We start from the raw sequence: 21931 nt of genomic DNA, 5'->3' as shown, positions 1-21931 counted from the left end.
CAAAAAGTGGTTGGTAACAAACTCAGTGGAGAAACAAATTATTTCAGAGGATATTTGTATTGAAATTAATGACAATTCAACAGATCCTATAATTGACTTTAATTGAGTTCAGATCATCATTTGGAATTAATTGAAGAGGAGATTTTCATCAGCCAAAGTCAAGAAGAATTTTGCACAACTGATTCAGAACCAACCAGGGAAGATGAAAATGCCTAGCTTTCAGGCCCAGCTGAATAGAAAGACGAGAATGAACTTCATTCAGAAATCTCAGAAATTCCAGTGGCCTCGGAAGAAAATTTTCAACATAGGGATCCAGCAACATGGCCTAAAATAACGGACAAAACAAGATGCTTTTTGATTGAGCATAGGCCAGAGCAAAACAGAAGAGAATTTTTCCCAAACACACTGTGTGATTTTGACAACAGAATGTGACACTTCAGCTCAAAATGGTATGAAAAAATTCATCCCAATGGTAAAAAGTTTGTTCGCACTTGGCTGCAGTACAGCAATAAAAAAGATTCTTTATTTTGTTTTTGCTGTTTGTTATTTTTAACAACAATTTCTCAGAAATTTCTAAAGGGTTTTGTGACTGGAAAAAACTAAACCCAAGAATTCCTGAGCATGAAAACAACAATGAACACCAAAGATGCTTTTCTGATTGGAAAACTCTTGAAAAAAACCTCAAGGAAGGAAAGACCCTGAATTCTGATCTGTAGAGATCTATTATTAGTGGAGAGATGAAAAAGCGGAGAGATATCTTAAAAGTGATTGTTGATGCAATTTTTTTCTGTGCCAAGAACAATCTTGCCCTTCGGGGAACAACAGAAGACATCAGTCAACAAAATAGTGGCATTTTTCTGAGCTTAATTGAGTTGATTAGCCATTATTATCCTTTAGTGGCTGAACACATTGCGTCCGTTAAAGCAAAAAAAACCACAACATCCTACTTTTCTCCTTGAATTCAAAATGAGCTGATTGAGTTACTTGGGCAGAAAGTCAGGCAAGAAATTTTGTCAAACATCAAAGAAGCTAAATACTACTCTGTTCTGTTTGACTGCACTCCAGATACCTCCCACAAAGAGCAGATGACTCAGATCATCAGGTATGTCCGCATCAGTGATGAAACCTGCACAATTAAGGAAAGCTTTGTGAACTTCATTGAATCTCACCAAAAAACCGGAAAAGGTCTTGCAACAGAGATAAGTGAAAAATTGGAGAAGGATGGTCTAAGCATTTCCGATTGCCGGGGCCAAGGCTATGACAATGGAGCCAATATGTCTGGAAAATACAATGGCGTCAAAGCTCACATCCATTCTCTTAATGAGTCAGCAAGATTTGTTCCATGCGCAGCTCACACTTTAAATCTTGTTGGTGTTCATGCTGCTGAGGTTTCCCCACTCATGATTACGTTTTTTGGAAAGATTCAAGCCATCTTTAACTTTTTTTCAAGCTTCGCGTCAAGATGGGAAAAACTGATGAAAACATTGACCATCTCATTAAAGGGAAATAGTGACACAAAATGGTCTACCAAAAAAGAAGCAATTACACTATTGCACAGACAAATCAAAGATGTTCTTCAAGTTTTTTGTGTAATAATGCTGTCAAACACAAAGCAACTTTGTGTTTGACAGCATTATTACACAAATAGAGTGGCGGTTTGAGGCTGATGTCTGCTGTATCCTCTGATTTTGGCTACCTCAGTGGGCATTCACTCTCTAAAAGTTCAGTGGATGAACTCAAGAAAAAAGCTGCAAATTTATCTCAAATTGACAAGGTAGATTTAGATTCTTCCAATTTCCAGTCAGAAATGGCAAGCTATAAATATCAAGCTGCCGCAATGATGGACAACTTTGAAAAATCTAGCCCGATTGACATTTTGCAGCTCATGCATAAATATTCTTTGACCGATGCTTATCCCAACACAACAATTGCTATTCGCATCTTTCTCACCATACCAGTCACAGTTGCTACGTGTGAGAGAAGTTTCAGTAAACTTAAGCTCATAAAACACTATATGAGGTCAACAATTGGCCAAGAACGTTTGTCTAGTTTGGCTATAATTTCTATTGAAAATGAAGTGGCAAACAACATTGATTTTGATGATGTCATTAGTAATTTGCCTCAAGAAAAGCCAGAAAAGTAGAATTGAACTAAAGATTGTGCAACCTTAATGACAAATTTTACTTATAACTTGATGTGATAAATTTTGCGATCAATAAATCATTTTTTTCGTTTAATTTTCTTCTTTTTTTTTTATGGAGGGGGTGGGGGAAGGGAGGGGAAGAGGGGGCGCAATTTTCTTTTCTTGCCCGAAGCGCAAAATTGGCTCGGTACGGCCCTGTATATATATATATATATATATATATATATATATATATATATATATATATAACATTTTACTTTAAAAGTAATAAAAAACTTACGAGACATATAACTTGCATTTTATTTATTCCACATTTGTTAAAGTTTTTTATCAACTCAAAAGCCAGTCTTCAAAAAATTGTGAAACTAACCATACTAACCATACAGCCAGCATTATTTAGTGCAATAAACTGGCTATAAATTTTTTTCTTAAGAATACATGCTTTTGGGGAAATGCATGTGTTTAAAGTTGACGAAGAGTGAATGTAGCCATTTTTATAATTTATAAAATCCATCGCAAGGTAAAACTGTATGTTATTGAACTGCGGAATTTTCATTTACTTTACAGAATTTAGTCGGTTTTTAAATAAAACTTACATTAGTAAATATGATTTTAAAGCATAAGGTCACAGAGGTCGCCTGAATATTTTTGCATGGCAGTAAAGTCAATTCGCAAAAACATTTTTTTTTCTATTTCTAGTATTACATTCGATTAAATATATGATTATTTTAATTTCGCATAAAAATAATATAAAAATTTAACACTTATCTTGAAAGGATTTTAACAAAAATGCGAGTTTTTTAAAAACTTGAAAAAACCCTTAAAATATATCAAAAGTTTAAAAAAATAAGACTAAGACTTATAGAGAATTAAAAACTGAATGCAAAAACTTAAAAAGTTTAAATATGAAAAATCACCAAAAATTATGTACAAAATGTTTCCGCTAAGCGACCCATAGTGCGCTGGCCAGAATTTTAGACGCGAGAGCCGCATATAAATAATGACGTGTGCCGAAGAGCCGCAATAAATATGTTGCTATGCCAACTTCATCTTTAAAAAAAATAATTGGCGAATGAAAATTAAGATTTTTTGTTCATCAATATTTTGATTTTTTAAATGGAAATTGTATTTTTATAAATAAACTTAGTATGTACACAATTTATATTTAGTATTTAGTTTTTTTTTACAATAAAGAAAGTAAAAGCTGTTCTTTAATTGTAAACTTGGCTACATAAAATCTGATTCCTTTTTATTCATACTAGAAAACCATTTGTAGAAAAAATTGAGAAATCATCTCTAAATCATTTTTTTTTTTTTTTTTGAACAAACACAATTACAACAACTATAAATTTCCTTATAATAATAATTGCAAGCAAGATATAAAAATCTAAAGATAAAAAGGTTTCTTTGAGAAAAAAAATTATTATAATGTATTTGAATTAAACTTGCTTTTATTCGAATTGAACTTGCTTATAATCACTTAATAGTATAAGTTACTAAAAACTGCTAAATATCAAATAAATAAACGACTACACAATAAAAAATTTTTTTCAATGAACTTCAAAGTTCAAATTACTTTTATTTTTACAATTGAAAAATATCTTTTCATCATTCAGCAAAAAATTAAACATAACGGAGAGATTTCTTTTTATAACATCAACTATTTTTTGTAAAAGACCATTAGAAAATTCTTCTTGTATAATAACTTGCATAATTTACTATAAATTTATTAGGCACTAAGATTTTCAACACAACTGGTAAGTTTTTTAAAATCTGGTTTCAAGCTTGTAGTTGATATTCTAAGCAACTGTAACAAATGTTTACTAGTTAGATTGGCACAATACTTTGATTAAACAAATTTCATAGTTGAAAATAAAGATTCACACGTGTATGTTGAACCAAAAAATTGAAATAAGTTTTATACTAATTCTTTTTAGTTGAAGATACTTCAGGATAACTTCAGGAGCCATTTTCCAAAAATCTAATAAAGCTAGTGTTTTATGCAGCATTTGAAGATTTTGATCTTCATGGAGATCTAGTAATTCTATTTTAAATTGAGATATTTCTTCAAGTATATTTGTTTAACATTTAATGTCTTATTATGAGCTAGTTCAGTATTGCAAATTAAACGCATAGGTTTATTTCCTTTTTCAATAAATACGTATTTTTCTGTCCAATCACCATGAAATGATCTGTTCTCATCTTCAATTTTATTATTTATTATTTTATTATTTAATTTACTTTTATTGTGAAGTGCTTTATTGTCACCTTTTGATAGATATCCATTTTTCAGACAATATGTCTTCCGGCTATGTATAATTCAAGTTTTTATTATTACTAGATCAACAAATAAACTTTTGAAAAGAGCCGCAATGAGCCGCTAAGAGCCGCTATTCGGCCATCCCTGTTCTAGATGTATGATAATGTTCTAGAGTATGGATAATGATTATACGTGAAAGAACCACAGAAAAATTAAATGGTTTAGTTGTTATATATATATATATATATATATATATATATATATATATATATATATATATATATATATATATATATATATATATATATATATATATATATATATATATATATATATATATATATATATATATATATATATATATATATATATATATATATATATATATATATATATATATGTAAACTATGTTAGTGTATTTTACAAATAGAGTGCTCAATATTCTTAAAGAACAGAGCAATAATAAAAAAGTAAAAAACACTTATCTAAGTGTTATCTTCTACTTTAAGTTTCACCATTGCTGGATCATCAGGAAGAGTTCTTGAGGAATTACTTTGTAATAAACATGGGTCGTGCGAATTGCATCGGCAATTATGATATAAGTTCTAAAGAAAAAACTTTATATATATATATATATATATGAATTGAATTGAAAGATAAATTTGAATCATATAATACAAATGAGCTATTGTTAAGCTCTGTATCTTCTATTACATGCTAGAAAAGCTACCATAAATTATGAAAGGATCTCTGCAACTTAGTTACCTTGACGAAGAAATATCTATGTGGCGAAAAAACTCTCAAATTTTTTTTTTTTTTTTTTTTTTTTTGTTATTTCACCTCCCCAAGGCCCAGAAGGCCACTACAGATGAGGAGGCTACTTAATTGTGGTTATAACCCTCTCTCAACTCTATAACTCCGAAACACGAACCTTGACGAACAAGGCCGCTGCGCGGAGAAACAAGTTGAGCGCGGTACTACCAGGGACGTGGTGGGGATCGAACTCGGAACCTCTCGCTTATGAAGCGAGCGCACTACCACTACACCACTACCGCAATCGGTGCACTTGAAATGAAAATGAAAATGCACTTAAAGAATGTATGCTGAAGAAATATCTTAATATTTACATTTTTCTCTCTTTTGGTTGTGTTCTTCCAGTCACTACTGCCAAATGTAAAATAACGGGAAATGGAATTCGAACATGGCGTACTTTATAACAGGCCTATTCACCGTGTGGATGACGTCATAAACTGGAGGCAAACATTTTGTATTTCCTTTATTCATTCTGTAACATAAAGTCGAAGTGCTTGCTAAATTACGTAGTCAATTTTTAAAATTTTAGTTTTCTTTGTAATAAACATGGGTCGTGCGAATTGCAACAGCAATTATGATATAAGTTCTAAAGAAAAAACTTTTCGTCTTCCTCGAACACCAGATGAAAGAAAAAAGTGGTTGTCAGATAAGAAAGACACCGTTGTTTGTGAAAGGCACTGGCCTGTTGGATACATTTCGACAAAAGATTATGGCAAAGAAAGACCATGTGATTCTCCATCTGTGTTTAAGTGTGAAAACCAAGTTTATTACCTAAACCATCTGGTTGTCCCAGAACAACTTCAAGATCACATGCAGGAACTAGAAATGTTAAACCTGACGAGTTGCCTGCTTTTAATTTAAAAGATGTTATAAAACCTTTTAATGATCTTAAAACAAACATAGAAACAATAAATTTAATAGAATTGATATATTTAATACTAAAGCAGAAAATCAAGTTTTTATTCAATCGTTAGAATTTGTTCATGACACAGTTGTTTGTTCTAAAAATAAATAATTATTTTCATTATGAATCTTTTCACTTTGGAGTCAAATGCTTAATAAAAACACTCTCACAGAGCAGAAATACCATATTGAATAGCTTCTTCAATATGCTTTGATTATATTGAATAGCTTGATATTGAATAGCTTCTTCAATATGCTTCTTCAATATGCGACCATCTGGTCGCATATTGAAGAAGCAGTTCGATTTTTAAATTCATATGAGATAAGCAGTAAAAAAAAAATTATTCAACAGCAACTTTTTTCAATGAGCAATAAACCTGTTACAGATAAAAAGTACTCTTTTGAAACAATGATTAAATGTTTGAGTACTTTGCAATATCACGTGCTACATATAATCGTCTTTGAGAAGACTTTGAATTTCAACATTACAACATTAACAAGACTAACATCAAAAGTAAAATCTATTCATGAGGATATTTACCTACAAAAGATTTTTTCAAACTTAACAGACATTAGAAATAAAACTGCATTTTTCTATTAGATGAAGTTTATGTAAAGACTATGTTTCAGTACCATGGGGGAACAGTTTTTGGAAAAGCAGTTAATAATCCAAATGTTCTTGCAAATACTGTTTTAAGTTTTATGGTTATTACTTTGTTTGGTGGACCCTAATTTTTATTAAAATGCTTCCAAATTTTCTTTTTAAACAAACTACTTTCCTTTTATCTGCGATAAAAGCAGCTGTTGGTCACATTATTTCTATAGTTTGTGATGGTAACAGGGTAAATCAAGCCAATTTCAAGAAATTTGAGACAGATGGCGTACCTTGGCAAACAAAAGATAATATATATCTTCTGCATGATTTTGTGCACCCTTTAAAAAACATTTGCAATAATTGGATCATTGAAAAGTTACAGGAACTTGAATTTTTTGTTAATAAAGAAAAAAAATTTGCCAAACGGTCTCATATTGTAGCATTGCATAAATTAGAATTAAATCAAATAATTAAAATGTCTAAACTTACAGATGTGTTCCGAAAACCAATTGAAAGGCAAAAAGTTTCAACTTGTCTGAAAGTATTTTGCGATGAAACAGTTTGTGCTTTAAAATGTCACCCAGAGTTAAAAGATGTTGATGATACTATTTCTTTTCTTTCAATAATAAGTGAATAATGTTCATAGCCTTTATGCAGATATACATATGCGTGATCCGAATCAGGCAGCTATTTTCTCTTCTGATAATTTTAATCTTCAAAAGCTGTTAGAATTTGGAAACATGGCTGAGCAAATGTGCTCTTCTCAAATAGTTCATTTTAAAAGCTTCACTAAAGATACTTCCAAAAGTATTTATCATACTTGTAATGGTCTTGTGGAGTTATCAAAGTTCCTCTTGTCTAGAAGTCATAAGTATGTTTTGCTTGGAGCATTTACAACTGATCCTTTAGAAAAGCAGTTTGAAAAACTGAGACAGGGATCCGGAGGTACATATTTTATCACTGTTCAACAAATAAAAACATCATAAAAACAAAACTACTTTTGCAATTAGACAAATATGGTGTTGATCTTAATTTTACTACATCAGGTCATTCTTCTGAAAGATGTGGTTTTTACATAAATGAAGAAAAATGTTTGATATTTGATAATTTGCCAGAATTAAAAAGTATATTATCTATAGATGTCAAAACGACTCTAATTTACATAGCTGGTTATAATGTCCGAAATGACAAAGATTCAGATGATTCATATTTTTATATGATAAATTTAGAGATTTTACTGAGGAAACTAATCGTGGAGGATTAACTATACCTGGTGATTTAGTTTGTCAATGAGTAATATATTGCTATATTATGTTTCGTGAAGTAGCTGATAATACATGCATATCTTCATTGTGCAATCTAATGATGCTTGTATCAGAATCATATAAATTAGATATGAACAGAAACCATTGTGCTACGCTTTCAAATATTTTCTTTAAGAACTATAGTAATTTATATTCTCCAAGGTCTGAAAAAGAAACAAAACTAAAGCTTTTAAAACTTAGCGTTAAATAGCAAAGGTCAACCGCAACTGTTTTTTTGTTAAATTTAAATTTTATGGTATATAACTGTAATAGAATAAAAGAAAAAAGTATTATTATTTTTAATGCATTTTTGTTGTTTACTATTATTTCTTCCTTAAAAATTAATTTTTATGTTCAGTTCAAGTTATTTTTTCTGTATATTTTGTTTAAAAAACTCGCCTCCAGTTTATGACGTCAACGCACGGTGAATAGGCCTGTACGCCATGAATTCGTAGTCTTCTTTTGCACGCAAAAGCAGTACAAAGAAGACTTTTAATGTTGGTTTTAATGCACATTTAATATGTTTATAAGTTTCATTTAGGTGTGGCCGTTAAACTACTAACAACAATTGCATATACGATTTTGGATTCTGTCCAACAAATTTGTTTTAAAACTTAAAGTATGTAAATAGAGTAGAAAAATACCAGCATTAAAAAACAAGTGAACCATGTTAAAATGACACTAACAATCTAGTTGCTTAAAACATCCCCCTTTTTATTCTATGTTCTCTGGTCTGGTTTTTATTCTATGTTCTCTGGTTCTATGGTCTCTGTTTATACTATTTTAATTAATTTTACTGTTATACTATTTATGAATACGAGTTTACTAGTAAAAGACTTTTTGTCTTTTATATTGTAATAAAAAATTATTTTACAGTTTAAAAGTATTTTAATATATTTTATGTCGCAATAAAAAAATATTTTACAGTTTAAGTAAAAAATAAATGCAAGGAAGCATTTTGATATTAACAATAACTTTTATCAACATTTCATATTTAATATAAAATAATGCAACTCTATGTTATCCATATATATCATCCATATCACCGTCACATTACGTGTATCACCCAAAGAAAAGTTATGCATAAGATTAAAGTCTTATTGATCAAGCTTTCCCATTTGCAACACAACGGCTTTTTGAGTCACACCGCAGTTGTCGTTTCGTGTTGCAATTTTAATGAATCCATTATTTCCCCAACTTGGAGACCAAGAGTTTTTTATTAACCAATAATCTTCGCCGTTTTCTTCTCCGTAACCAATTAGCAAAGCCGCATGATCTAGTCTACTGTCTAGAAAGCACAGGTTAAAAATTTATTTTAAAAACATTAACAATCACCCATAAAAACAACATAAAAATAACACGGCGATATGTTTTTCGATAATTAACAGTAGTTAGTGGAAATAGATTTCTGTTTTTTTGCAGTGTGTATTCTGTTTTACTTACTAAAAAAAGAAAATTTTTTACAGTTTTATGGTGTTTTAAACTTTCTTTTTTAATATTTTTTAACTAATAAGTAGTTGCTAAAAAAAATCTTCAAGTTACATCGAAGTTGTGTATTTTGTCAGGATATTCTTGTATTGTGAAGGGATATTTTAATTTTATGCTACGTCAGAACATATTTGTCAATTTCTAGCTTAAATTACATAATTTAACTTCTGAACATTAAATCTTTGTTAAAAACATATTTTTAACATTATGTTATAAACATATATTTATTTATATATTTTATCTAAACACTCGTATTTAATCTTATTTCTGTTCTTTGTTATCCTTCAGTGTAGGCGAGGAAAATACAGTAATATAATTATTATTGCAATAAAAAAGAATGTTTGTAAACATTTTCGTCATTTGAACTTTTAAATTTAAACTCATTTCATTATATAAACATAGAATGGATACAAGGAGAAAAACTTTGGTGAAAAAATTTTCGAAAAATTGACGTGTTAGGCGAGATAAATTTTTACTACGGTAATTACTGAAATAAAAAAGTTAGTTAACGTTTTTGTCATTTAAACTTTTAAATTTAAACTATTTTACTATTTAAACATAGAATGGATAGAAATAGAAAACTTAGGTGAAAAAATTTCCAAAAATTAACGTGTTTGTTTTTTTTCCGCTTCAAATCTCAGATTAAAGGAAATGTTAAAACGTTAGAACTATTTATAACGCTTTGCGCAATATTGGTGAACTTAGAGCGTGTGTAATTGCGGAATATATAATGAAAATATTTCAAACTTCAGGATTCTTCCAACTACAGATCGCCATGATAACTGGCTCAATATTTTAAAATAGAATTGGAATTTTACTTCCAAAGATTAACCCTTTAACAGTTCATGCCATATTATTACGCAAACTTAAAGTGGTTTCCAAATGTCGATGCCGTAATATTGTAATGCCGTATAACGATTTTATGCATCTCTTTGCATTTTCCTCTTGTTCATCAGTAGTTATGCATCTAATCGTCACAAAATTTATTACTACATAATTACAGAGCTTTTGTTTCAATAATTCACTTTTACACGTGTTTACTTTTATTTTAAATATGGCAGAAAAAGAAGTTCCTTTTTGGGCAAAAATCATTATCAAAAAAGCGAGTATTTACTTACGAAGAGATAGAAAATTATATATTTGATGAAAGCGAGGTTTCAGAAGAAGAATGTAGATTATTTGATGTTTCTGATGGAGGAAATTCAGAAACAGAGTTGTTAGAATTAGGTTTAGAAGAAGAAATGATCGATGCTCTAAGTTTTAGTGCCAAAATCCTAAAGAATAAACTTTCTGAATCCTCATACATACCCAAACGGACATCTAAACTTTTGCATTTACCGGTGTTTCTGGGTACAACTAGAATATAGTGAAAAATGATCCTCTTTTTTTGTTTAAAATTCATTTTATAGATAAATTTTGGACGGACAGGACATGTATTTTAGGCATCCCTCTTTAGTAAGTCCGTAAAAAACGAGTCACGTTTTAAGCAAAACATTTGTTGAAAACCATAACAATGAACCCAACAATAAAGTTTTATTTATTGAATACCATATCCTAACAAAAACCCTAGCCAAAACCCTGATCCTAACCCTAAAGGTCAGGGCTAAGATTTTGGCTTTCAACAATATTCGTTTCGTATAAGACTTTTTTACGGACTTACTATAGGGCGCGCCTGAAATACACGACTGCCAAAATTTGTGAGTCTTTTTGTAAATGAGACCTATCAATTTGCTTCCCAATTTACAAATAAATAAAAAATTACCAGCAAATTTAAGAATGAGGCGCTAGTTCCCTGTAACAGTTTCAGAGATTAAGCAGTATATTGCAATTTTTTTTATATCAAGGAGTACTTTGGAAGCCCACGTATGAAATGTATTACACCACAAATCCATTGTTTGCAAGTGGAAACAATCGATTTTTTGATTCTACTACATTACCAAATAAATATCCTGTTTTATCCAAAATTAAGCACAATATGCAATTATCTGACTAATAAATACCAAGAAGTGTATACACGTACACAAAGGATATCTATTGGTGAGTCTAATTTATTGTAGAAAGATCGACTATCTTGGAAACAGTGTATTCGCAGCAAAAGTGCCTGATTTAAAAAAAAAAAAATTTTCACTGTGCGAATCAGGTTCAGGATATGTATGGTATTTTTATACAGGATCTTAGCTAACTAATACTCTAAGTTCAGATTACACTAAGTAACACAATTTTTGTTACTCGCCTCTAAGTGTTATATTTTTATTGCTTATGTCTAAAGTAAGTGAAAAAATGATTTTGTGAGAACAGAACAATTTTTGTTATTTTTGTTATTATGATCAGGTAAAAACAAAAATTTCACAAGGAATAGACAAACATAGTTGGAAACCACTCAACAAGGTTCAAAAATGTATAGATTTTCTAGATTTACGATTCTACTGTGAATCACTCTCTCGAAGTAACCCCAAAATGTAGTCCCCCATCATGTTTTAATTATATCGTTATGTCTCTGGTAACGACGTTCAAAGTTCAATATATCTTGATGAAAGCACTCACCTTCCTTCTCCGAGTAAGCGCCCATGATCTCCTTGAATTTGTCAAGATGTGAATCAAGGATATGGACTTTCAGAGACATTCTGCATCCCATTGTGGAGTAATTCTTTATAAGAATCTGCACCAACTTTACATAGTTTTTAGCTTTGTAATTACCTAGGAAGCCTCAACAGCTGCAACAAAACTGCTTCAAGTTCATCTCTTTGTCCTGTTTAACAGCTTTGCAAAACCCTCACATTGTATAATCTTCTTGATCTATGGTCCGACGAATATACCACCTTAGCCTTGGACAGCTTTTGAAAAAGATCTTGGTGGTATTGAAATGCTGCTGACTCCTTGTCAAGAGCAGTGACAAATTGCGGTTTCTATTCCTAACTTTACTTGTGGAATCGTAGTCCATATCTCCAGTATTTGGCTTGCTATTTAACTTGCTGCTGTCTCCTAAAAATGGGTGATGCCGCCTAGGCATCATCAGTTTTATTGCTAAGATCTACAGATACCATAGGAACAACTTGCAAAGACCAAAAAGGTTTACCTGTTTCTATCAAAACAAAGTTGAAAAAAAAAATGAAAAAATATTTATATACGAAGAAAAAATAAATATAATGATATCACGCTGGAAAGATAAAAAAGACGTATATACCATGTCAACTTGCATTAATGATGGGACTAGAAATGTTTAGAGAGCTGGAAAAGAAAAGCAGGTTCCTTTAGTTATCAATGATTACATTCAAAATATGGGGGGCGTTTATAAAAGTGACCAAATGATGAAACCGTATGAAGTTGAAAAAAGAGTGAAGAAGTGGTACAAAAAAATATTTACTCATTTGATTAATCAAGCAGCCTTCAATGCTCAAATAACTTGTTAAAAATGGGTCGTAATATAACATCTTTAAACTTTAGAATACAAAAACTGATAATTGGCAATGCGTGTTGCTGCACATATCATACATCACATTCTACACATTCATATCTTGAATCTTTTTGAATTTTGTGTTTGTAGCATATCACACACTTTCTCTAAGCAATAATCTTTTATTCAGATGCTGGCACATATAAAGGAAAATGTTGGTCAATTTATTGTTAAGGATTGTTTGCAAACAATTTAAAGCAAGATTTTTTTGGCTGTTGACCATATCGTTGAATTATTGATGTGATTGATGTATTTGTTGAATCATTGATGTTAATCACATCAATGATTCAACGATATGGTCAACAGCCAAAAAATCTTGCTCTAAATTGTTGGCAAACAACCCCTAACAATAAATTGACCGACATTTTCCTTTATATGTGCCAGCATCTGAAAAAAAGGTTATTGCTCAGAGAAGGCGTGTGGTATGTTACAAACACAAAATTCAAAAAGATTCAAGATATGAATGCGTAGAATGTGATGTATGACTTTGTGCAGCTACACGCACTGCCAATTATCATACAAAAAGTGAATATATTTTTAAAAATTTGTGTTTACAGTATGATTACATATTCTTAAACTTGAATAATAACATCTTGTAGTGTTTAATAGTGTTAAAAGTTGTAAAAATCTTTTTTGAATTTATTAAAAATCTTTTTTTAACTTATTAAAAAGTTGTAGAAATCTTTTTTTAATTTATTAAATGTTTTTCAAAAATACAGGACATTTAGAGACCACTTCAAAAAAAAAAAAAAGCTGGACTAGTATAATACAAATGTAACTTAAAAAAAAAAACGGGATTCTTAAAGGGTTAAGATTCTTTTAACATGATTGTTAAAAAAAAACTTACCGCAATCTTCATCAAAGTAAACTCCTTTATTATAAAACTTAAAAGATCTGGGTTGCGTATTTATCAAAACGGTAACTGGTCCATATAAAGCCAGCGCCATTTTAACTTCAGTAACATTTCCACTAGTGATATTATAGTAGTTTGATATTACTGCTCCTACCGTTGTATTTTTAAAGTGGCAATAACCTTCCTTAAAAATTTTTTCAAAGCAGTTAATGAGTTTAATTGATTAATTTAAAACTTATAAATTTTTAAAACACTTAAAAATTTTTTATTGAAGCTATTTTTAGTTTAGGTTTTTTTAAACCACCTCTCTAGTAGGTTGACAAAATTTTTTTGTTAACAATACTTTTTCATTTTAAGATTTGTTTTTTGTAATCATTTCATAATTAAATCGTTCAAATAATGAGTTCTAAACTTTATAATGCCTGATGAAATTTGGAATCTAACTATAAATATTGATCAAATTTGAAGTTTTTTTTTTTAATAATTGTTTTCCTTCAATCAGAGAATTGATGACCAAGGATGAGATGAGATGACTGAGGAGGCAATTCTTAATATGTAAAACTACATACATATGTTAGACTTTAACATAACCGTAAATTTAACCAAATAAGTTTTTAAAATAACTGACATGTATTACCTGCTTCCTGAGATTTTTGCTTCATGACTTAATTGTTTGTTTATTAAAGAAGTTAAATCATTTGCGCTAATGATATTTCTCTTTTAATGTTGTTAATTTAAATATGCGGAGTCTTTTTTGTATTCCTGTATTGAAATATTTGAAGACTCTCTTCGTATTTCTCATTGATATGTTTAAAACTGTACTTTACTCTTGCATGCCAAATACCAGGATGGAGAGGGAGGGGGGGGGGGTGTGATAAAAAGGGGTTAGAATTTTAAATTAATAGCACTTAATCTATAATCATGCCCTTAATTTGGACATGGTTATAGATGAAAAAAACTGGAACCTTTAAAACTTTTACTTTTTTTTAAAAAGTGTTTAAACTTTAAACTCATAAATTTCCTAAAAAATATGTTTTTTTCACTCAAAGTTATATCGTTCTCAACTTAATAAGTAAAAGTAAACAATGAAATTAAATGCTGTAGTGGTAACTCTTTTTCTTCTTCTTGAGAAATATTCTATTGTCGAAATGTCTTTGCAATAATTCCATGTTTAATCCATGCTTCATATGAAACTGCTAGTTTTATATGAAGCATGGATTAAACAATCTATATATTCAATTGAAGAAAAGCACATAAAAGTATACTAAGAGGATTCAAACCTGATTTCAAACAAGTAGGTGAATCGATAAGTAAGTATATGCCCTGGCCAAGCAAGTGACAATAGGATTCTTTGTGAATTAAAAGATAATCTTCATCAAAACTAAAATTAGAAGATGAAACAGTTTTGCCAAGAGCAAGGTTTGGTGATATTTTCAAAATATAAAATTCAATGAAAAAAAGTTATTTGAAAGGTCACAAATATTTCGAAAGGGTAAACTGAAATAACTTGGTGAGAATGATTGGTGCATAACCATTACCATTTAGGCAAAATCATTAACCTATATATAATGTCAAGAAGATCCAGCGCTTATTACCAGGAAAACAATGTAGCACAGGTTTACATCTGAGCCAGCTAATTAGAAGGAGAGTTGCATGACTGGTCAACAGAGATTTTCTACTTACCCCAACAGTCTTTTCCAAGTACAAGTCTTTTTTCTTTTAAAACACAGCAGCTCAATATAGTTAATATTTGACCAAAATAAACATTTTTATTGAGAATTCATTTCCAATCTTTACTCAACCAAGAGCTCTAAGACAGGTTTAAGTCGGATTATTTTAGCCTTTGCTTTGAAAAGCCTATTTTGATATTTCAAACTAGTTTTCAGGATATACGCATTATTTATATGGAAAAGCATTACTATTTTCAGATTCTAATGTAAATCATTTTATGAAAAAATGACTAATGACACCTGCAGCTGATTAAACATGGTTAAACTACCTTTAAAAACAAACTATACTCAGTACATAAAACTAGTACGAATCCTACATAAACATCTTTGTAATGATTAGAGTAAACATGTTTTGAAAATTCAAAACACAAAAATGAGAATGATAAAAAGAAAGAAAAAATACGGCAAAGAGTGTTTAAACTAGTTGCTCGGAGATCTTCAAGGGCCTTGACAAAAGGTCATCACTAATCGATTGCTTTAATTAGGCAGCCAATCTTAAATCTGATCTCTCTTAAGACAAACAAAAAATATTAACTGCTAATAATTATTGCAAAATTGCTTATTTTTTTATACTGATGAAAAACAACAATCTGAGTCCTCTACTTTATGTCATTTTGGATTATCATTTACTACTGACCTCTCATGGAAACCATATATACAATCAATCAGAAAAGTTAACATCTGCTAAGGTTGTTTTATTGTGCTTATCATCACTTTTATATTTTAGTTTTTGAAAAAAATTTGATTTAATTTGTTTTAACAGTTTCTTTTTTTTTAAATTTACTAGAGAGTTTAAAAAAACCTAAAATAAAATAACTTTAACTAAAAACCTCGAAAAGAGTGACTAAAACTAAGCTAATACTAAATACCTGAGCTAGGTATTTTCCATAACTTTCTTGTGTAGAAATTCCACCATGTTTCATGATCCATTGAATGGCTCGATAAGGATAACCTCCTTTACAACCTTTGTTACCGAAACCCCATGAACAGTCAATAATTTGCTGCTCTGACAGATCAACCAAATCTCCTGTCTAAATGATAAAAACGTAAATAATACACTTTTTAACTCTAAAAAATTGTAAGCTGTTTTTTAATATAATTTTAAACTGACTTTCAAGTACAATGCTCCTTCAATCGCCCCTGTCACTGCATATGCATAACAAGACCCACATATTCCTTGACTTCTAACATCTGTTACCGCACCTGTTTTAAAAAAGACACACACAAATATATAATAATCACACACACACACATATATATATTTTTTTGTTTTTACAATTAGAAATTGGAACTTAAAGCAAAATGCATACAATTATTATTGCAATATGAATCTTAAATAACAATTATAACAAAAATATTTTATATTTTATTTTATAAATATTATTTTTCAAACTATTTGTCAATAGTTTGAAAAAAATGATTTTCAAAACGCTATACTCTAGCTAGAATGTGGCTGCTATTTCTCATTGAAAATTAAATAGAAGTTGTTGTGATTTGAAAGTAACTGCTAAACTTAAATTTTCCAAGGAATTGAAGTTTATTTATCTAAAATAACTAAAATTTGCATTTTTTTGTTCAGTTTTTTAAAAATTATGAAGAGAAAAACAATCAGTAATAAAAGAAAATTGACAAATTTAGAAAAAGCTGTTGAAAAATAAAGTTACAAATAAACTTCAGAATTATTATGGAGCAACAATTAGGAAGAATAGCTTTTTATACCCAATAATTAACAACAACTTTTATACCCAATATTTAACAATAATTTTTATACCCAATAATCAATAATAATTTTTATACCCAATAATTAAATCTATTTAAGAAAATTAATTTCATAGCAATAACATAGTTCCACTCAACACAATTACCACAATCCAAAATAATTGATGCTAGTAGCAGGCAAATTAGCTAAGTAACCAAAACAAATAAAACCACCATTGAAGCCTTGACAATTCCATTTGTTCATCTCTAAACTTTTTATGATGGTTCAAGTGATGATGTGTTTTCAAAATTTTATTTTATATTTTTGAAACATGATCAAACCCAAAACAGCAATGATTCTTTGAACTTTATTATGTGGAAACTCAAAAAACATTTGTTTGAAAAAAAGGTTTAGAGATTGGATTTTATCTTCCAATTTACAGTTTGATGATGGTGCTGCTGGTTTTTTAGGGTTTAAAAATCTCAAAATTAAAATGTGCAATTAGAACAAAATTTTCAGGATATACGCATTTTTTATATGGAAGCATTACTATTTTTAGATTCTAATGTAAATCGTTTTATGAAAAAAGGTCTGATGACAACTGCAGCTAATTAAATATAGTTAAACTATTTTTAAAACAAACTACACTCATTACATAAAACTAGTATCAATCCGAAATAAACATCTCTGTAATAATTAGAATAATCATGTTTTGAAAATTCAAAATACAAAAATAAGAATGATAAAAAGAAGGAAAAAATACATTTGTAATATGGGTTCTACGGTGGGATTGTCTATTCCATTTTGTTCATCCGTTTATTGTACATTTATTGAAGAAAAACACGTTCAATATTAACATCTTGAGGTGGGACAGAAAGCATATAATGACATATAATTAAAGTTACAGAATATTTATAAAAGCTTTCACAAAGTTTTTCAACTTTTTCCATTCCGTCGACTTTTTAATCGTTATATTTTTTACAATACTCATTTGATTAAAGAAAAGTGAATCATTTAAACCAAATTTTCTATCGTTGAAATGCATTTCTCAGTGCTTTTAAATACATTTTTCAAATAAATGCAGTTAATTAGAAAATAGGTAACCTTTACTATATGGATCATTAAAAAAAGCTGAAATAGTGTTTTGAGCTTTATCCTTTGAAGGATAATTAGTTTTTAACCCAATAAAAATTTTAAGTATTCTTTTTACTGCAGTTTGCAATCAAAGCCAACGCGTACTTAAATGGGATAAATTCTTTTAATAGTTGATTTCTGCAAAATCGCAATATACTTAATTCATAATATGATTAGGGAAGACCGGGGCTAGTTGACTCGGTTTTTAACTCTGTAGCTCTAATGGCACATTTTTTGAAAATATTAAAGAGTATTAATTTGGGTAACTTTTAAAAGTTGCATTCATTTACAGAAAAAAATTCTTGGGGCTTTCCCGGGCCCTTAAAAAAAAAAAAAATTCCCGATAATGCATGGCTCGTGAGCCCAAAGATGACATTGGTTGCATTGAACCCAGACTTCTTCTGGTTTGCTTTTAGAAAACATTCCAACGCAAATCAAACAAAAACACTCCTTTGCTACAGAGCTATTTGGACGATTCAAACTTTTTCCCATTAAGTTAATTACTCATCCTAATATTATCTTTATTTAACTTTTTTGTTTGTTTTCTCTTTGCTTTTTCTTTTTAACTAATTTTCTCTCTTCAATTGCTAATTTTTTCTTTTTAGTAAATTTTTTTTCTATTTTTAAAACATTCATATTTGGTGAATTTATAAGAATTGATGATTTTTTTCTTGGTTCTGCTATTTTGAATGGTCTTAAATCTTCAGGCGATAGAACTACAGTTGACTCATTGTAGATGCATTGTACATCATTGTTGTTTAAATTTTATGATGTGGTTCTGTATCTTTTGAGCAACCAGATTCAAACATTTCATTCTCTGATATTGTAAAGTCAACATCAGCTTCATTACTTATATTTAGCGCTGTACTTTCCACAACACAGCCTTGTTTCGGAGATGGTCTATCTGTGGTATAGGCTGGCATAAAATCATGTTCACTAAAAATGTTAACATTTGGTATGAAAATTTCTGTTTTTGCAAAACCAGCCTTGTTATTATTAGGGGTACATGCTAATGAAAATGAGTTACCCATAATACCTGGTATACTGTAAATAGACATTGTGGAACCAGAGTGCATTGTCATCCCTGCATCGCAAGTTGTGTTAGTGTATTTTTTAAAAGATTTCACTTTGATCTTGACGTTGAAGTTTGTGGCTGCAATGAGGAGAAAATGAACAAACCGATACCCCATTTTCAAGAAATCTAAAGCCTCTACTGGAGGATGAGAGTCGCGGTTGTCGAATAGCAATAAAACGGGTCGTTCTTTCGTACTTCTGCCATATTTGACAATTACAAGTACCCAGTATAACCTGCTTCATGTCCTGCTTCCTTGTAGGATACGCCTTTTTAGGAGATGCCAACTCCGACTTAAAATACCACCTGCCTTGGGGCTCTTGGTTGAGTAAAGGCAAGAGATAGTGTCTCGATAAAAATACTCATTTTGGGCAGATGTTAAATGCAGCCGGCTACTTTCTTATAGAAGGCCTCCTAGGCGCAGATATATTTTTTTATACATTGTTTTCAGTTTAGGATGTTGAATGCTGGATCTTCTTGGCTCAAAGCATAGGTTTTACTTGTGTCTCTGTTTTTATGACTAGGCAACTCATTATATTATCTCCTAATGAGGGTACAGCTCTAAAACTCAGTTTTCTAAGAACAACCACAGAGTTCGGGAAATCTGACTACTAGCCGGCTGGTAGTCAGGTTTCTCAAACTCTGTGATTGCTCTCAGAGAGGCTGATTCCATCAACAGCTGAAAAATATCAAAGTATTTACAGTGCCATGTTGTGCATGGGTAGTGTCCCTGTTTGTACTTTAAGTGTGTATTGCCGAGGCCACGTTTGGAGCCCTTTGTGATGGATTAGGGTTTATTAATAGCAATAAAGCAATTGCTTGGGCTATTAAACAGTTTTCTGAGTACTATCTATGCTTTGAGTCAAGTTCTTCAACAAATTTAAGAATGAAAAAGTACCAAAAACTATAAAACACAAAAAACCATCATCATCACCAAGTTCTCTAAACTTATCATTCACTAATATTCGTGGTCTTCGAAGTAACTTTTCTTCTGTTGAGTCTTAACTCTTGCAAAGTTTACCAGACCTAATTGCTCTTTTTGAGACTAATTTGAATTCAATTGTCTCATCTTGCGATCTTAGTGTTGATGGAACTTCCTTTAATTCGTAAAGACTCCAATAGTCACATACTTGGACCAGTCCAAGCATTTACATTCGTAAGAATTCACCCATTTGTCATGAAACTATGTTTGAATCCACAGACTATTCTTTCATGTGCTTTCGTTTAGCACCACTTACTCTATCGCCTTTCTCTTTGTTCTATATCGCTCTCCTTCATCTCAAGACTGCACTCTATTTAATGTTTTTTCTGATCGTATTGACCAAGCCCTCTCTCTTTATCTAACAGCTAATATTGTTGTTGTCGGTGACTTTAATGCTAACCACACTGAATGGCTTGGCTCTAGAGTCAGAGATTCTGCAGGCATTAAATCCCACAACTTTTTACTTTCTCAATCCCTAACTCAAATAGTCAACTTTCCAACTCGCTTTCCAGACAACCCAAATCATTTACGTTCTCCACTCGACTTATGATCACAGTTTGATCTCTCTAAAACTAATATCTTATTCTTCTTCATCTCTGAATCCCCCTATCATCGTACCTCTTACAACTACCTTAAAGCTGACTGGGAATCACTTTCCGTGATTTTCTTCGTGATGGCCCTTGGGTAGAAATCTTTCGTCTTCCTGTCAAAAAATGTGCTTCTTACATAACTTCGTGAATTCAGGCTGACATGGAATCTTTTGTTCCCTCTCCAAGGTTCCAGGTTAAGCCTCACTCTCCTCAATGGTTTTCCTCACACTGTGCTGCTGCGATTGACAATCAAAACCGTTACTTTCATATCAGCAAAATAATTCTCCAGAAAAAAGACATCTGTTTATTATTGCTAGAAACCATTGTATAAAGGTTTTGTCTAACGCCAAAACCCGCTATTATCATGTCATGAAATCTCGTATCTCACCTCAAAAATTAGGCTCTCGTGACTTATGGCTCTCGTGACTAATAATTTAGATCTTCCTATATTTATGAACGGTGATGTACTCGATGTACATCCACTTTTCATTTTCTGGGAATAACTCTTACTTCCGATTTTTCTTGGAAACCATATATCAAATCTGTTGCAAAATTAGCATCTGCTAAGGTTGTATTTTTTATCGAGCTCGACACTCTCTTACTTCGGATTCTATTCTCTATCCTAATAAATCTCAAATCCGACCTTGTATGGAATACTGTTGCCATACCTGGGGCGGATCTTCTAATGATGCCGTTTCTCTTTTAGACAAGGTGCAAAAACGCATTGTAAACATAGTTGGACCTGCTCTTGCACCCAACCTCCAACCATTATCACATCATTGTAATGTTGCTTCTCATTCTCTTTTTAACAAATACTATAATGGTCACTGCTCTAAAGAGCTAGCGTCTCTTGTGTCATCTACTAAAATTCATTCTCGTGTTACTTGTCATCCAATTAAGTCTCATCCTTT

General features: G+C 30.6%; 2 protein-coding genes across 5 annotated transcripts in view; one reads left to right on the top strand and one right to left on the bottom strand.

Moving 5' to 3' along the window:
* The first annotated feature begins 1666 nt into the window (after positions 1-1666).
* LOC136076079 (uncharacterized) lies at positions 1667-2143 on the top strand. The gene has a single exon (XM_065789543.1). The coding sequence runs from the start codon at positions 1667-1669 to the stop codon at positions 2141-2143; it is 477 nt and encodes a 158-aa protein (XP_065645615.1).
* Positions 2144-8894: 6751 nt separating this feature from the next.
* Positions 8895-21931, bottom strand: part of LOC100204117 (uncharacterized) — a 48292-nt gene continuing 35255 nt past the window's right edge. For 2 of the 4 annotated variants that reach the window (XM_065791000.1, XM_065791001.1), the window contains exons 7-10: positions 16655-16746; positions 16413-16574; positions 13808-13997; positions 8895-9306 (exon numbers count right to left, since the gene is read on the bottom strand). In XM_065791000.1, coding sequence (XP_065647072.1) covers positions 9116-9306; positions 13808-13997; positions 16413-16574; positions 16655-16746 — 635 coding nt within the window. In that variant the 3' untranslated portion in view covers positions 8895-9115. The remainder of the gene's footprint in view (positions 9307-13807; positions 13998-16412; positions 16575-16654; positions 16747-21931) is intronic. The other 2 variants (XM_065791003.1, XM_065791002.1) reach the window with 1 other exon arrangement.

Source organism: Hydra vulgaris, chromosome 02 (genome assembly GCF_038396675.1).
Source record: "Hydra vulgaris chromosome 02, alternate assembly HydraT2T_AEP".
In the NCBI taxonomy this organism is placed as follows: Eukaryota; Metazoa; Cnidaria; class Hydrozoa; order Anthoathecata; family Hydridae; genus Hydra; species Hydra vulgaris.
The sequence above is the reverse complement of the archived record's forward strand: the minus strand, read 5'-3'. Positions and strand labels throughout refer to the sequence as shown.

Bases quoted from the DNA above. Each gene is read 5' to 3' on its own strand.
- LOC136076079 (XM_065789543.1), top strand. From the start codon at position 1,667: ATGTCTGCTGTATCCTCTGATTTTGGCTACCTCAGTGGGCATTCACTC.